Raw genomic sequence first — 18,801 nt, 5'->3', positions numbered from 1 at the left:
TCTGTTGTTGAACCTGCTGTGTGTTGATATCTTCTCATGTATGGCTTCCCACGTCTCCTCTGCCCATGTCCTCAACCATTCTGTATAGTAATCAGGTACATTACTATTGGACATGTGCGTTTCAGTGAAAATGCCACTGGTCGTTCTTTTTCTCTTTTGGTTTATATTGTTATTGCAGGGCTGCTTTTTCATTTTGTGATGCAGCATACGGTATGTGTTTTTAATGTGAAACAATTAAAAAAAAAAAGTGTTTTGCAGCTGTGTCCTTTTCATACCCTTCTGCCTGTTCTGCACAGATATCATTGCTTTTCTCAATGTGTTTTGTAAGAGGATGCTCGGGGCAAAACACTGGTGAATATTCTCCAACTCTAAGTTTATCTGTTGTGGTAGCTGGAGGAAAAGCATCAGTTGGCAGAGCGCGTACTGTAGGGCTCTGACAACTCCTGCAAGGGATCCAAGGTACATTGAGTTTGACAGAAATGTAACGGCGAGATCCGATTTTCCTCTCTGACATCTCTTCCACAAGCTTTTAAGCGTCCTTCCACTCAACTCTGAATGATTACAGAGCACCCTGAACACCAGAGCAGTCACACAAGCATTACACACATAATAACTGAGGGAGATAATTCACTTGAAAGCCATTTTGTGCTGCTGGTCAGGTTTTATTTTGCATCACTACACTCGAAAAGAAATCCTGTTAGCTTTTTGCTTGGCACTTAGAGCTGTGTCTGTGTCTCTCTCCCTGAGTATACGATGGTTTCATTAATTCAACTGTCCGATGATCGTTTCTGCTCTGAGAAAATGTTATTCAAGGACTAAAAAGTACCTTGAAAAACAGAGATGATACGCACCTCACATTACCCTAACCCACTGCCCATTACCCACAAACCCTAACCCTAACCCACTGCTGAAACTCATATTATTAACATTGGGCATCATTAACATTGGGCATGAATTTTCTTTTATCATTGTTTAGGAAGCAGCTTTAGAATATCTTCAAGATGACCAACATGAGACATTAGACCTCTAGTTGTGAGAATGGGCTATTCATGTACTCAGACCTTGAGTACGTCTGGACACAGATGCGAGGGGCCCGGGTTCATTCTAAGTTCACTGAGCATATATTTGGGCATTAGACATCGCCTGAAGTCATGCAGAGTGCATCTCCACCTCTCTTTCATGTAAACAGACACTATTTGTCATCGATTTAAAATATACAAACACAAAAACACATACACAGTATGAGGCAGCATATTCTTTTTGTTGTCTTTTAAAGGCTTTTGTGTAGCTTAGATCTTTTCATTTTTTTTGTTAACCCTGGTGTCTCTCTTTTGTGAACGGAATTTGTTTCAACGTCTAGGAACAGTTTTCAGATTAGTGTTTTCAAAGCAGCTTGAGTGCAATGTAAGTGCTATAATCCATCACATCATACAACATATGTATTTAAGCTCTATTCAAGCTCTTCACTTAATTACTTCCTGACTCAAAGGAGACAGACAGGATAGATAGAGACGGAAAGGAGAAAGACGAGTAGAGAACGAACAACAGATGTTTAATATGGGAAGAGTTTAAAATGATATTAAAGAAAGAATGAATGAAGACATTGGATAGAAAAACTGAAAGTCAGTCTGTGAGAAGGAAAAGGGATTAGAGGAATTCATCTCAGTATTGTCCTAAAGCTGTCATCAGCCAAACTAAACACAGTTTAAAGGTCATCTTGGGCCAGCTCTTTACCAATGCAGCACCCTATCTGGCTGCTTTGCTATTTGCGGGGGGGAATATCTAAACATCAAATCCAATCTCATGAACTCTCCTGTGTTGTGCCAGTCAGGCCACATCAGGGGAGGGTGGTGGAGGCTCATTGTAATGTATGGAATGGAATGAGGAATGGTATCAAACAAGCATTTCCATTTGATCAAACACACGTTTGATTCCATGCATTACAATGAGCATGTCCTCCGATTTCTACCTCCACTAGCCTCCACTAGGCCATAGCTAGACTCATGTATTGGGCCTGAGATGCACCATTAATGGGTTTTTCCAAATACTTACTCACATAATGGATATTTGCTACCATAATTGCATTTTCTATTCAAAGAGAGGTTTAGGGTTGGCTTCCTGTTGATCACATCGAGTCTGTCATCATCAGCCTGTTCAAAGTCCAGTGATGAAAATCTAAAATCAGAGCCATTATTTCCATTATGGACCAGATTTCTGTCCTGATGAAGGTATAAGGTGAGTCAAATCTAGTTTCCTTATTCAATGAAACATTTACCCTGTGTTTCTAAAAATGAACTATGTTTTTCTTGTCTCCATGATGACTGAGATAATAAATCATCTCCCTTATTGTCGAGGAGATGGGGGGGGGGGGGGGCTCATCATTTTTTCATTTTGGCGTGACTAAGCAAGCAGTGCCCATGGCGACCCAATGGAAATCACTGTCTCCCTCACTCAACCCTGCAGCTCGTTATACTGTGACCACGGGCTAAGTCATATTTAATCACTTGCTGCTCCTGTTTATTGCATTGGAGAGCTGATCGCTAAAGTAATCACAAACCTTAGACTTGATGGGGCTCTTTTAAGTGCAATCTTAATGAGGCCCTGGGAAATCAATGTCATTTTGTACAGTTAGCTGGGCTAATCAACCACTTTGCTAACAAAGTACATGGATCCACCCACCTGACCAGTCCTCAAGCACAGGAATGTTATGTATCCTCAGAGGACATGTCTGTTACTTAAAGCAAAACATCCGGAGTGCTGTACAGTGCATCTACAGTATGTAGGAAAAAACGTGGAATAAATTTACATTAAGTGCAGATCTACATATACATTCACAACAGCCTATTGTATGTGACAGTTGCACTAGTGGGGGTTGCAATTGATGAATCATGAACACAGATGGCACCTTTTCCTAAACCTACAGTGTGTGTGTGTGTGTGTGTGTGTGTGTGTGTGTGTGTGTGTGTGTGTGTGTGTGTGTGTGTGTGTGTGTGTGTGTGCGCACCCCTCAGTAAGATTATTATTTTGCCAAACAGCAGGGGGAGCAATGAAGCCCAACAATGGTTGCAGAGAGTAAGCAGAATCGCTAGATTTTCACTCAACGCACATGGAAAACCCCACAAGCAGCAGTGAAAGGTTCAGGGCTTCCAAAATTCAAATCATGTTTCTCCAACTCCATCCATCCCAGAGAAATATGTTTGTTAAAATGACGTGAGGAAAAAGTAATCTGAGGAATCCATGCTGCACATCAGAGAGGCAGTGCATTAAATATCCTTCTTAGAGAAACAATACCTGTCATGTTACGAGATGAGCATGGCTATCAATTCAATAATACAGTGAGTTCTTCCAGAGGACCCTCTGAGAAACAGATAACGCTGATTTATGTTTCATCACAATACAGCCTTCTAGGTTGCCCTTGAAATGTGAGCATCATCCAAACCTCAAGCCCATGATGGTGTTGCTAGCCTGAGTTTTATTGGAACAATAATGATGATTATCAAACAATTCTTGAATCGAAAATACCCCATAACCCTAATCCCTAATACATTTTCCCAGGAATTCATTTATTTCAAACCTATTTGGTTGTTGGATGCTTCTGCCATCTAGTGGTCATACTGTAGCTCAGCCAAACGTACAGCCATCTGTGAAATGGTACTATGGCTCATGCCAGCCTGGCATGGAAGGAGATTATTTTATCGGTAATTCTGCGTGTCTTTGATCTGAGCATTCTGTCTATATGGCACAGTCTGCTGATTCTATGGCTAGTATATTTCCGTAGTATGTTGGCCTTGCTGAATTATCATCGAATAGAATAGATGAACCTCTAACTGCTCCAGGGATGCTGTACCATGGCTGATCCTGTGCTCTGAGTCTGTGGATGTGCAGATCGCATATATATACTGTATATAAATGTGATCTTGTACTATGGGAATCAACCGCCTAGGCTACATCAGTAAGTAATTTATCATGACTCTGAATAATCTTTATCATGACCCTGAATGGAAAAACAATTACGCTTTCAAGGCATAAGAAACTAAATGTATAAAACCGTCAATTGATGGAGTTTATTGAAGTAAAAGGGGAGATCATTTATTTCTATGAACATTTAAAAAGCTTGCCCTTTACAAAATGTCATGAATAAAGGTCTCTAGCCTCTGTGTGAGATAACTTCTGAATGACTTAATGACCTGAAGATGCATCGCCACCGGCAGAAGACTTTTTTTCGCTGTTAAAACAGACCATTAGTGTGTGCATGTGTGAGAGAGCGAGGGGGGGGGGGGGGGGGGAGAAAGAGAGAGAGAAGGGAGACAGAGAGGCTAGGCTGATAGACAGACACAAACACATACAGATTGATGCAAGTGTGTCCATGAGACTTGGCCTTTATATTCAGTATTCAATAGCAAGCCAGTTAATCATAGCATTGTGTTTTGTGTGATAAACATCAGTGAATTTGTATGTGGAATTACCTCTCCTCCGTGCCCACAGCCTTGCAAGCCTCTGTGGAGAAGCCTTTCTAATTAGATCGATTGTTGCCTATTTTAATTGCCTTTGCCAGCAGCTGTCTCCAGAGCTACACAGAACGCTCTAAAAGTTAATTGCATGTGAGAGAGGCACTGATCAGTCCCAGCAAAAACCACCTGCCGTGGAATTAGACCCAAGGAAAATATACTAGCCCCTGCAATGGAGCCGAATAATAAACATCCTATCTGTTTCCAATTAGTGGATTCTGATGGTCACGTACTGTAGTCCCTGTGCAAATGACTGCAAAGTGATTTCATTACAGGGGAATCAACAAACTATTAATGAATTAACCTTTGTATACCCATGAGAAAAGGCCCTGGTGTCAGCACTGACCAGCCCAATGCATAAAGTTGTTGTGATAGTTCTCATTTCTGTTGGTTAAATGGCTCTGGATTAGAAATCCTGTTGTAGTTCTTTTTTTTTAATATGTTTTTAGGGTATTTCTGCTTTATTGAGATAGAGACAGTAGAGATTGACAGGAAGGATGGGTGAGAATGACATGCAAGATATGTCGAGGGTCGGTCGATATGTCGAGGGTCGGAATCGAACCAGGAACCTTACGATTACGTGGTGTGTGCATTAGTGTGCTACGCCACTAAGCACCCCCCTGTTGCAGTTCTAAATTGTAAATGTTTTCTTGTGGAACATGGTCTGTATGGTTGCAACAGTGAAGCGTTTGAAGCATTAGACTTTAACATCAACAAACACAAAGCAGCATTTGATTGATCTGGTTTTACTATGGCACTTTACACGTTACAAACTTAACATTCTGGGTTTCTTGGTTTACATACATGTAGCACAGTAAGAGATCAAGAAAACATTGCATGTAACACATAGAAGAGGTTGAGAATTGGGGAGAGGAGGTTCTGGATGCTCCTGAGGCTATGTCATCAGTTCTCCACGATAAAATACTGTAGGACACATTCTCTCACACACACACATACACATACACACACACACACACACACACACACACACATACACACACACACACACACACACACACACACGTATGTGCATGCAAGCATGCACGCACGCGTGCACGCACGCACACGGGGACACACATACACATACACACCCAGACACATCCTCACTCACAGACTATTACCAGATATTACCAGCAGCACAGGCAGACAGAGATTCAGTAAACAAATTACTGTTAGGACAGGGTGAGTTATGCTAATTCTTCTGATTAATTTGGTAGAGGCCTACATATGATGACATTAGTACTGTACACCTGTATGTGTGAGACATAGATGTGTTTCTGTTTACTACCTGAAAATTATTTTCCTCCTGATTACAGAACACCAAGATAACATTAAATCAGCATGTCATGTCTGTTTGTACTTTTAATGACAGTTGGAACCCACATACATACTTGACTGATACATCTCCCAGTATTCACACCTACAGACACAAACGCATACAGAACAATGTAGCAAGGACCCTGATTATCAAAATGGACCACAGAACACTCCTTACCCCCTAACCTGCTCACCCACACTGTTGCTTCAGATTCAAACTGGTGCTTATAGTAATACAGTATAATTTATACAAAATTCATTCCTATACACAAAAGGAGCATAACATTGTCTTCACTATCAGTATGTGTGTACCAGAGGAGGCTGGTAGAGGTAGAAATCAGTGGACGGGCTCATTGTAATGCATGGAATGGAATCAGGAATGGTATTTGTTTTGATACCATTCCTCATTCTGTCCATGCATTACAATGAGCCCATCCTCGATTTTTATCTCCACCAGCCTCCTCTGGTGTGTACATATGTCTGAACTGAAGTTCTGTAATTCACACAGGTTAGGATTCTTAGGGTTCAAAGGTCAACAGGTTGCATTGAAGTGCTACGAGACGATTCGTTGGCACAGTACGATCTGCATGTACAATATTTACATCTTAAATAACTAGCTGTCGTGCAGTTCCTAAAAACACACTAATCAAGTTAGGTCCAATTGTTGAAGAAGTGAACAAATAAAACTTAATTAATACAATTCTACTTCACATTCCATATTTCTGTATCGGTGTGTGCTGATTAATACGATACATTTTCTAGTAATTGTCCATGTGTGTAATGGAAGCCGATGGATTTGCTTTTGGATAACATTTGTGGGTAACATTTGTGGGTAACATTTGAATAATATTTTGATAATAATGTCTACTGAACAGTCTTCCTATAGTAATTCATTTTTGTGTGTAGACATTTTGTGTGTTCACATTTGTATGTGCAGAGGAAACTGATGAGGAAGCACATGGTTGCCATGGAAATTCAAGTACTATATATGTACATCACACCAAGGGTCACAAGAAAGCTACTGACGTCACTCCAACGGGAGTCACAAAGAACATGTCTGACGGACCACCTCCCTCCAGAGGGGGCACAGCTGCCCCAACATGGACCCTCCAGAGACATGGAGAGAATGGCAGAATGAAAACAAACGAAATAGAGATACTTTACATTGAGAATGTTACATTACCTTGTCAAAAAATAATATCATTCAAACAAATTGAATAAATATGATATGAAAAAGTAGCAATATTTTGACCAATAAATTAGCATGTACTATATGTGGGGTTGAAGGCTTTCAGCCAAGAGAGCAGTCCTTCCCTCTGAATATCCCAAACACAGAAATGTTCCAAAGGGCGTTGCAGTGTGCCCATCTCCCCCTGATACCAGTGTGTGACTGCCCCTGCATCAGCTCAGGGTAAGGGGAGTAAACTCCACAGGATACCCAATAGGGCCAAGGAGGGGGAGGTGTCCCAGGAGAAGAGGGAATAGCTGGGGGGGCACCCCGGGAGGGGAGGGGGTATGACCCTCCCCTCTGGAGGGTGGGGGAGGGGGGTTAAGTCCGCACCCAGCTGATGGGCACCCAGAAGGTCTCGCGTTCCAGTCGCTCCAGAATGCTGCGTAGTTCTGTGCAGGCACTGGCAGAGTCCTCCTTAATCAGGACCCGGTCCACCAGGTGTCCGTACTGCTGGTCGATCTGAATGGCAGACTGACGCATCTCTTGTAGGTCCTCGTCCTGAGAGGGACAGAGAGAGGTGGTATTAGACACAGACAGATAGACAGACAGGCAGACAGACAGACCGACAGACAGACAAAATAGCAGGTAGAGAGGCAACTGAGTCCATAAGAACAAGAAAGAGAACGGAAATAAAGATGTCAGGAGAGAGAGATAAAAATGAGTGAGCAAGGTATTAAAAAGGGGGGAGGGGGATAGAGAAAGAGGATAAGGAGTGTGGCAGAGCACACAGAATAACAGATGGGCTATTTACCTTATCTACTTTGCTTCTGCATGTATTTTAGGGGGAGTGAGCATGCTGAGTTACCTGAGGACACAGGCAGCAGTACTCACCGTCACACGACCATGCTCTCCCCCTGCTGGTGAGGTAGCAGCACTGCGGCGGCGTCTGCTTTCAGGGACACGAGGCTTGACAAATATGACATAGGGTTTAAACTCCGCTGTCCGCAGTGTCTTCAGAGCCTGAGAGAACAGGATACAGACACAGGATGAGATCACAGGCCACAAGACACACTGGGGTTAGAAAGCCTATGATGTCAGGCTTAACGCCTTGAGATGTCAGAGATGGCACAGATAACTGTGACTGTCTGCTTACGTCACATCAAATACATCAAATACATCACCAAGAAGCCACAAGAAAAGCTGTCTGCAAGGGCCACTCGACAGGATGTGACACTGATCGCTTGTGATACTTTTGGATAGTATGTACTGTATATACTGTGTGTTACAGCTGAGAGTGTGTGTCGGTCCAAGCTGCTGCTTACCTCTGGCTGCACGTCCACCAGACACATCTTGTTCTTGGCCTGTACAGAGCGGATGGCCTCTATACTGGTGCCATACTGGTTCTCCTTATACTCGCCATGCTCAATGAACCTGGACAGACAGAACAAAACACACAGTCAGCACAGTGAAGCACAGGGTGTAGCAGCACTAAGCAGAATACTATAGGGTCAGTACCATCACATTGACTGGCTATAGAGTGTCAGTGAAAACCCACTTGTTGTTCTGAGTATCTGCATCAAACGCCAGTTTGGTGACAAAGTGGTATTCCACCCCTTCCTTCTCTTGTGGCTTCTTGGGCCTGGTGGTGTCTGGGGACACAATGAATGATATTAGAATGACGTGTGGTTGCTTAGGTACAGGCTAGCACAGTGTTGGTTCCTGAAAGTCAGAGGTGGTTAGGTTTCGGTAAGCGTGACTCACGCGGGACTGCCACAGCATAGCGATGTGGGTTCTCTGCTATCACCTTCTGTTTGAGCTCATTAATACGTGCTCCGAGGGAACCTGTGTGTGGGGAATGTGTATTTGAGAGAGAGAGAGAGAGACAGAGAGAGAGAGAGGAACAACATTACATATGAATCAATATTTGCAGAGAAATATTTGTACACCATGCAAAAGAATCAGTCTCATAGATGTGCTATTTTTGTCACTCTGTGACTAATTCCACTTATCAAAAAAAACAAGGAAATAGAAGTTCTCATTGTAAAACGAAGCATTCTATTATTCCTGCACAACCGGAGTATGTTGCAGTGGTGTTCTCCACTAGAGGTCAGTATCGTCACAGCAGAATGGACCTGTCACACTGGGCCTTCGTCTTACCGATCAGTACCACCAAGCGGGGTCTCTCGTTGGGCCGCTGCTGGTACCGCGTCACTTCCTCATAGGTGACAAAGTCTGGGTCATTAGGGTCGGAGGCAGCCTCTCCAGTAGACCCATGCCTGTCCTTACGGCTCAACCGGAAACTCCTCCTCAGACCAGCTACGACGAAGCAAGGAGAGGCAGGGAGGGGGACACAGGGTTCACAGGTCAGGTGGGTTCAACCACTGAGTGCTCTGATATAATTTCATAACACAAACAACTAACACAAACAACTCTATTCTTCATGCCATGGTAGTTTAGTTATGTACACAGTGTATTTTCAGACAAAGTGGTTTGTTCTTATGCCATTTGATAATTAGTGTACGTGACAGACATTCTAAAGAGGTTATATCAGTTTCAGACAGTCATGCAAAACAAACAACATTAAGTCATTAAAGCCCATTATTCTGAGTTGTTTTGTTACATGTTCATTTCTATTAATTACACAAAGTGCAAACCTTGATTATCATGCATGAAACACCACAGACAGATGTGATTTATCATTAGTTAGCAACAAAACACTTCACTAAGAACCTGACTCTGGTTTATAGCTAATCTCAAATGCTAATGGGCTGCCAGGTATTGTGAGATATTAGCTGGGTTTGTTCATTGAAAAGCATGTGTCAAACAAAGCTCAATCACATGCAGCTAATATCTGACATGGTTTTGGCAGCTCCATTCAACCATGGTAAGTAATCTGCTCCATTACTTAGAGTGAGGCAAACACACTCAGCTCAGGTCTCCTCTCTCTCTCTCTCTCTCTCTCTCTCTCTCTCTCTCTCTCTCTCTTAGCTTCACTCTAAAAGAAGAAAATTACAAAAACTAATCTTGTCACTGAAGGCAGCTGCCAGTGACTCAAAAATTCCATTGAATATGACTTTCATAGATTTGGAAAGACACGAGTCTGAGCTGTACAAACGAGGCATGCTGCTTCGACAGATGCTATAGGAGTGATCCAGGAGGGACAGGACAGCCTGAGCCTGGGGGCCACAGTGTGTGTTCACAGTAGAATAGTCTAATTTGGTCTGGCTGACTGCACACTGTGGCTCCTTAGGCCCAGGGCTGCCCGTCCCCCTGCACGGATACCTGAGGGAATAAGCCGGGAACTGTACCTGAATAAAATTCCCAGGAAAACACCTGGCCACAGGAGGGCGCCACTGCTTTACACTTTGGAGAGACTATAACTGGCGTTAGAGCATCACACAACCCAGACCTCACGCCTCTACACAGGGTGAACAAGCAGCAAACGTGCCTGGTTGAGTGTGCAATGCATCCAACGCAGCATGGCCCTTGTGGGGGTGAGGGGAGGGGGGGGGTGCACCGGCCATAGCAGCAGGGGCATACAGTAGGCAGGAGGGGGGGTGGGGGGGGCTCAGGAGGATCCAAACACTGCTTCGAGGTGGGGGGCAGGGATGGATGGAGGTTTTAAATGGAGGGTGGATGCTTTTCCACTGCATACAATACCTATTGTACTGTAGATCTGTACATTTGATTGCTTGTCTTTGACAGTGCTAATAAATACGTCTGCTTTCTACCTCTTTATCACTTATCAGCAACCAAATGTGTAAGTATTTTTGTTGGCCATGAGAGGGCGCTGATTGGCTTTCAGCTGTGTTTAGATCCCTCCGTGTCCACATCATTCCAGCAGTCTTAGGACATGGGGGAAGGACTTCAAGGTCACGTTTGGGGGAAGGGGGACGAACGGAGGGGAGGTCAGCCGGGGGTTAGAATGAGCGCTGAGGATTAGGTTAAGACTCTCTCAGATATTCTTGCCAGTGCATTTTGAACCTAGCTGTACTGTATGTAAGCCTGTAGCATTTCCATTGATAATGCTTATTGGTAATAAATGAAGGATCTGACTGCCTATTTCAATGTCTTCGTAAGCACTAATACATCTACTTTGATGCCTGTGGGGTTGATCATTATGATAAGATATGTTAACACGTTAGCACAGCAGCCATGTCTAAATATGTGGACTGAGAGAAGACATGTTTAAAGCTGTTAAATGGCTGCCACTTTCTCTGACACAGTCTCTTCACATATACAACTCTGTGAACACTCATGATGTAATGAGTTCCCAAAGAGAGAGATCTGTTATCAACACCTGAGGTAGTGAGAGACCTCACTACCCACTCTCTCTCTCTCTCTCTCTCTCTCTCTCTCTCTCTCTCTCTCTCTCTCTCTCTCTCTCTCTCTCTCTCTCTCTCTCTCTCTCTTTCTCTCTGGTATTGTATGTGGCTGATAAAACTAGGGCTGAAGATGTGCAGTAAGAACTCTGTAACTCATATATTCTCTCCCTTCATCCTAATAGGTCCTGTCTCCTCTGATAAACTGTCCGCTAACACAGCACTCCCCTCAGCACTGATTCTGACCCCCATCTCCCTCTCCCCCCACCCCCCCCCCCCTCCCTCCCACCCTTCCCACTCCCTGACCCCAGCTAGTCCCTCGAGGGTGGGACTAGCTGCCATATTGTCCCCCAACAACCCAAAGCGGCCATCGAGCCAGCGCACAGCAAGACCACGACAGACAGCAGAGAGGGAACAGAGGCGGAGAAAGACGTGCATGCTCTCACCTATGTACTGTCCATTGAAATAGCCCTCACAGTCACAGTCCTCTGTAGGGAGGCAAGCAGGGAGAAGAGGGGGTGAGCAGAGGGTCAGAGATCTGGAGGAAGGAGCAGAGGCATGGGGGAGGAGGGGGGGTATACACAGAGGGGGTGGGGGGGCCACGGGCTATGGAGCAGAGCAGGCAGGGCGGGCGAGCAGGCAGGCAGACGGGCAGGCAGCGGCCAGGGGGGTGGGCAGGGCAGGGCAGGGCCAGGCAGGGCAGGGCCAGGCAGGGCAGGGCAGGGCAGAGCAGCCAGCAGGAGAGGGAGGTTTTACAAGGCCCACAGCTGGAGCCTGCAGCCACTGTGGCAGCCATGATGGAGGGGCCTGACACCACAGAGACACTGAACACTTCTGCTGGCAGCCAACTACAGTATGAGTGTCCCTGAACCATACACACACACATACGCGCATACACACACACACACACACACACGCGCGCACACACACACACACACACACACACACACACACACACACACACACACACACACAGACACACACACACACACATACACAGACACACACACACACACACACACACACACACATACACACACACACACACACACACACACATACATACACACACACACACAAACACACAAACACAAGCCGAGCCTCTCCAGAGATGGTATTTATGTAATGGACAGCTGACATTGATATGGTAGCTCAGCTCACATACAGCAGAACCTCAGGATTCCAACAAACACCATGTTAAAGGTAGGATACGCTGTAACATCTGTGAAGAGTTTCAATACCTGCCTATGGCGGCTATAGTTACCTCTCTTGGTATATACGAAAACAAAAATGAACTTATGGTTTCAAAGCAAAGTCTTCAAAGTATATTGATGAAAATATTCCAGGCAGAGGAAAAGGAGGGCAACTAAGAACAGAGGGACTGAGGAAGTTAAACACAGGGAAGCAGGGTGCGTCTAACACAGTCAGAGCTGTAGAACTGTGTGGAAACACAGAGGATAGAACGCTGCGGCAGCCAGAGGATGATGAATTGCAGAGGAGAAAGGAGGAAGTAAAGAAAAAAAAAGTACAAGTAAAAAATATGAAATAATAGAAGCTTATGATGACACAAGGGAAAGGATGGGCTGTTGCTATCTTTAACAGCTTATGGTTTGCTGGGTTATGGTTCCGCAGGGCTGAGTTTCTGCCTGCCTAGCCTGGCACAACATACACACATACACGCACACCATGCATGCACATAGACACACACACACACACACACACACACACACACACACACACGCAACCTGCTACTCAGGGAATCGCTATTCTGGTCTCGTAGGCCAGGGGGGGAGAATTTAAACTGAGGGCAGTGGAGCAGCTCTTCCACCCCCGCAACACACGCAAATGCACACACACACACACACACACACATACACACACACACACACACACACACACACACACACACACACACACACACACAGTACACAGTACACACACACACACACACACACGCACACACACACGCATACACACATTAATAGAGGGAGAGGGCTTAAAAAGAGAGAGAGGCTGTTGTAGCTCCTGCACTAAGACACCCACCTTTGTCACATCCTTGGTCATCTGATGTAAGCAGTGAGGAAGAGAGGGAGAACAGAACAGTACATTGGGACATGGCATTGCTGAATAACTGATCGCACTGATCTGAACTCCAGCTCAAGTTAGTGAGTTCAGGGCATGAGAGAGGGAGCGAGCGATGGGAATTCTAGATGACCAAAGGCACAAACTGTATCAGTCCCTCGGTAGATGACATCACCGAAGGGTTGAGGGTGTGACCCATATAAAAAGGCAGCACTAGCAGCAGGGGAATTAATCAAACAGAGAGGGAAGGAGAAAGAGGAGCGAGAGAGAGAGAGAGAGAGAGAGAGAGAGACAGGGAGAGGTAGAGAGAAGTCCCCACAGACCCGTCTCTCCATGTTATTGCAGGGCTAGCTGACATATTGCTAAGCCCTTGTTGTCTCCCTGTGGCTCAGTCCTAATGCGATCGCCTGCGGATTATAGACCACGAAGCGCCACCACTCGCATTAACCACTTACCTGGCCACTTCAATTCATACAGCCTCAGTACTAGGCAGGAGAGGAGTGAGGGCCACAATGGAGGGTATAATAATATTCATATAATAATATTCGCCCAGTCCATTGGTCCTCGTTTATTGTTTGTTTCTTACTTCAGTGACACTCTTTGTGCCCACTGGCCAGATGGGCCAGACATGAAAGAGATTAATTCATATCTTTGTGATCCTCTACCCCCTTCCCTCCCTCCATCCCTCTTCTCTCCCCTCTCTCCCTTTCCCTCTCTCGCTCTCATCCCTTTTCAAAAAATGTCCTGATGACAGCAAAGAAATACACAGTGAATACTAATACCCCTGAGATCATGTCAATAAACGTCAGTTTAAACAGAGCCACATCCATCTAGTGTAAAAATCCCCTGAAAATGATTAGCCATCACTGCCAGGGAAGCTAAACTTAAACAGATGGCATAGATCTTGAGTTGATCAGCTACAACAGCGAACATCTACTGTACTGTAGACTATAGATATGAAGACTATAGTGAAGCTGATGACCAAGAGGATTCAGTGTAAGCAGAAGGAGAGGAGGAAACTTACAGATGGGCTTTTTAGGAGATTTGGGATTCGGCAACGTGCCCATTTTGATCCTGTACGCCAGCCGTCTGAGAAAATATGAAAGACAATAGAGAGAGAGGTGTTAGAAGAGAGACCATGACAGCATCAGAGAGATGAAGTGAGATAGGAGAAAGAGGGATGGTGAAGGAGGGAGGCAGAGGGAAGTAGACAGACAGACCGGATATAGACACCGCTGCCTCCCATACTGGATCTTTTCAGTGAAAGGGGCAGTGGCTGTGCTTGGGGAGATTAAAGCCAAGGCTTGGATTCCTCTCTTTATCTGAGCCTCTGTGATTAATCCAACAGAGGCTGCAGCATTGGGCATGAGCCCTCTTTCATCAAGGGTTATGGTTAGGGTTAGGGTTATAGAGAGGGCATGGGGCCGGAGTGGGCATGGGGCCGGAGTGGGCATGGAGCACAGTGTGTTTACTGGGGTTTTAAATTTCAGCCCGAACCCGACAGGCCAGGCCGGGCCGGTACACTGCATTTTTTTGAGAGGCATGTTTTCAATCCCCACCAGTGGAGGCTGGTGGAGGCAGAAATCAGAGGACATGGTCATTCTAATGCCATTCCGTTCCATGCATTACAATGAGCATGTCCTCCCATTTCTACCTCCACCAGCCTCCACTGACCCACACATAGTATTATTTATCAACCGCTACACCTACTACATGCCATTCTAGAGCTCCAGTATGAACCAGACATGTCCCCTCAGCTAGGTCCTGCCCCCCTAGCCTTTCCTTACCTCTCCTGGAAGTGTTTGGAGGGGATGAGTCCTGCGCGGAGGTTGCTGTCGCCCACCCGTTTGGCCTGCCACCACGTGGGGTCATCCTGAGTGACAACCTGCAGGATGTCCCCACGCTTGAAGGGAAGTCCCGCCTCCTGGCAGGGCGTGGCTTTGTCCTCAAGCGGGATGTAGTCAAACAAGGACCTCATATACACCTGTGAAACCACACCCAGAAAGACAGGCCTGTTAAATCACCTCAGAGACAGTATGGAAAACCAGGAATGGACACACAGGACCATAACCTTGAAAAAGAGCACGAAATATGCATTCATCTCCACATTCTAGAACAAATAGGCTTAACCTGCCATTGACTTAACGGAAACAAAAGCTGCTTAATATTCTGTCTCATCTGCTTCCATGTGGGAACAGCTGCTTCTCTGTGTGAGTGTACTGAGCGTGCCCAGACAGGCGCTCCACTGTGTCTCACCTTGCTCTCCTTCAGACGGTCCTCCTCTTTAATGGCAGGGATTATCTTGAGGGTGATGGAGCCCTGAGACTGGGACTGAATCACAGACACACAAAGAGAGAGGCAGGCTGTTGACTGGAAGAAACACTGAGCAACAGCAAATAAACAAATACCCATAAATCCTCATCATACAGAATGCACCACCAAAACATACAATATCTCCACATACAGTACAGTACATATACATGTAATAACCTGTAAGTATTGATAATTTAAAAAAAAAAAAATACTGACGTAAAACCAAAAGGAGCTTATAGAAATAAATCTGATGTACACAGAGATTGTAGTCAAAGGTCTTACCAACAGCTGACTGATCTCATCTGGTCTCTTGTGGATGATGGAGATTCCGTTGACTTCCCGTAGTTCGTCTCCCACATGGACCAGGCCTGTATGGAGTAGAGGAGGCGGTGAAGGACCAGGAGAGGAGAGATACACGAGGGATAAACATTCATTTCAGTGGAGGTAGAAATGGGAGGATGGGCTAATGCGGTCGCGGACTGGCCATCTGGAGTGCCGGGATTGATCTGTGGGCTGCGGGGCCGGTGGACGGGCCACTCGATCTGTGGTCTGCGGGACCTGTGAGAGACGCAGACTACTATTCCATCTCTCCCGGCGTGGGTGTGTGATACCATTCCTCAATCTGTTCCATGCGTTACAATGAGCCTGTCTTCCGATATCCGCCTCCATCCGCCTCCCTTGATTCATATACGACATCGCCGTGTGGAGAAGCCATAGAGAAGTGTATCAGTAGCAGGTGTACTGTGTCAATCATATCATCCTGACATCGGTATTGTGTGTGTCGGACAGGGACAGTAGGGCAGAGGAGAGGAGTGGGTTACACTACAATGAAACCTGACAGTGGGATGAGGGATCAACACATCTCTCATCACTGTCCACAGAGAGAGAAGTGGGATGGTATGAGAAAACAGATATGCACGCACACACACACACACACACACACACACACACACACACACACACACACACACACAACACACATGCAGACACACATAGAGCAGGGAGACACAGGCAGAAGACACAGGCTGATTTCATAATCTCATGCAGACTCACACTATCCCTTTCTCGATTGATCTGGGACCTAGTGTCTTACAACACTTCACAAAGACATCAACAAATCCTGGGAAATTATCTATCATTAATGCCTATGAACAATGATAGACAGTCCCACTTACAGTCCCAGACCACACATATCCAGAACCCCCCCCCAACTTTAACACACACACACACACACACACACACACACACACACACACACACACACACACACACACACACACACACACACACATATTAGGGACACACATGCTTCCTCCCTATGCACAGATTGTATCGCCATGGCAACAGCTGTGGTCAGCTCTTTGCTGAGTCTGTGTGATGTGTGTGATTGGCTCCCAGGGGACAGACCCTAACTCACAGATCAGCTTTGGTTTCAAACGTCAGCCACAAAGATCCTCATCTTTCTTTCCCACTGGCTCTCTATGCTGCTTTGATCTCAGTATCTCTTCCCTGTCATTACTGCTATACAGAATGTTACGTACCTTGTGTACCTGTACAATCTGCTGTTCTCTGGTTCAGTAGTATTCGGCTGTGTAGTATCTGTCATAAGTCAATGTATAGCCACATGTATATACTGCACAGTGCTGAGAAATAGTATATGAACCCCTGTACAGTAATCACATTTTATTACATGGAGCCTAAAATTGAAATACATTTAATGTGGTTTGTATTCTGATCTACACAATCTACTCCACACATACAAAGTGAAACTATAATTATAGAAAATGTGTAGAAATAGTTAAATATAGGAATAACAACTAAATAGCCAAAATGTCCTGTGTGAGTAAGTACAGTATGTGAAGTACAAGTATAAGTACGGCAATGGTAAACCAACATTAGTACAAAGCACTCAAATTACCCTACCAAGTTATCCAATAGTTGGATGGACTCCATCTGTGCGCAACAATAACAACATTAATCTCTCTGAAAGGTTCCTGTCCATCATTAAAAAGTGGATAGTGTGTACTAGATCAGGCCATTCCTCCAAAGTCAACAGCCGGAGAATAATGAAACATTGTAGGTGTACCATCTGGAGGCCAAGGGTGACTAAAACAGCCGCAAATATTAAGATAGGAGAAAACAATCCATGGGTCAATAACATTCCAGTCACTCCTCAAAACTGCCCTATATGACAGAGGCCAGATTAAATCCATTACTGAAAAAGAAAGTCTTCCCATTCATGCAATGAGTTTGCCACACATCATTTGAGTGAGTGTTTTTGTCTAAAAGTACAGCTTTAAATAAGAGGCAAATCAAACAATGTGCTCAAAGCATGAGCTTAAAAAATTAGGATGGCAGTATCATGATAAAGGGATGAATGTTACCAGCAGTGACTAAGGAGTTCATGGCTTAACACAAAATGAGTGAATGACCACGAGCCATTTACAGTTAGAACATAAACCAATTACAGTTAGAACCCCCCCCCCCCCCCCCCCTCCCCCCCCCCCCCCCCCCACACACACACACACACACACACACCCAGAAAACTGTGCAGGGGTTTTCTCATCATTGTAGTCTCTTGTCTGAAAATAACATTCCATCTCCCATCCCCTGGACCTGCATGTAGACAGATCTGAGCTGTCAAACCACATCTAACTCTTAGTCCCCCCCCAAAAAAACCTCCCAGACTTGTCTCTGCATGTCAGCGAGAGGAAGAGGACGGCCTATCATGATGCATCAGACAGGGGCAGAGATGACAGCATGGGTTGGGATCGGAGACAAATAGACGGATGAAGGATGGACAGGCAGACAGACAGACAGACAGACAGACAGACAGACAGACAGACACACGCACATACACACACACACACACACACACACACACACACACACACACACACACACACACACACAGTTGTCACTCACCACTGCGGTCTGCAGCCCCTCCCCTCATGATGCGAGCCACGATGACGGCCCCGGTGGCGTCGTCCCGTCTGATGGTGGCCCCCTGGCACAATGAGACAGAGACAGAGGGATAGATGGATGGATGGTGACACATAACAGAGCAGCCAAGCCCCTGTCCCCTTTC

General features: G+C 45.4%; 1 protein-coding gene across 1 annotated transcript in view; it reads right to left on the bottom strand.

The window, feature by feature from the left end:
• Nucleotides 1–7,374: 7,374 nt before the first annotated feature.
• Nucleotides 7,375–18,801, bottom strand: part of mpp3a (MAGUK p55 scaffold protein 3a) — a gene marked incomplete at both ends in the record, with an annotated part of 13,182 nt that continues 1,755 nt past the window's right edge. The window contains 14 exons of the mRNA XM_083676391.1: nt 7,375–7,554; nt 7,888–8,016; nt 8,319–8,427; nt 8,552–8,645; nt 8,758–8,838; nt 9,154–9,312; nt 10,305–10,370; nt 11,765–11,806; nt 13,362–13,382; nt 14,425–14,489; nt 15,188–15,384; nt 15,657–15,731; nt 15,996–16,081; nt 18,639–18,720. Coding sequence (XP_083532517.1) covers nt 7,375–7,554; nt 7,888–8,016; nt 8,319–8,427; nt 8,552–8,645; nt 8,758–8,838; nt 9,154–9,312; nt 10,305–10,370; nt 11,765–11,806; nt 13,362–13,382; nt 14,425–14,489; nt 15,188–15,384; nt 15,657–15,731; nt 15,996–16,081; nt 18,639–18,720 — 1,386 coding nt within the window. The remainder of the gene's footprint in view (nt 7,555–7,887; nt 8,017–8,318; nt 8,428–8,551; nt 8,646–8,757; nt 8,839–9,153; nt 9,313–10,304; nt 10,371–11,764; nt 11,807–13,361; nt 13,383–14,424; nt 14,490–15,187; nt 15,385–15,656; nt 15,732–15,995; nt 16,082–18,638; nt 18,721–18,801) is intronic.

This window comes from Argentina silus, assembly GCF_951799395.1.
Source record: "Argentina silus genome assembly, chromosome: 9".
Classification (NCBI taxonomy): domain Eukaryota; kingdom Metazoa; phylum Chordata; class Actinopteri; order Argentiniformes; family Argentinidae; genus Argentina; species Argentina silus.
The sequence above is the reverse complement of the archived record's forward strand: the minus strand, read 5'-3'. Positions and strand labels throughout refer to the sequence as shown.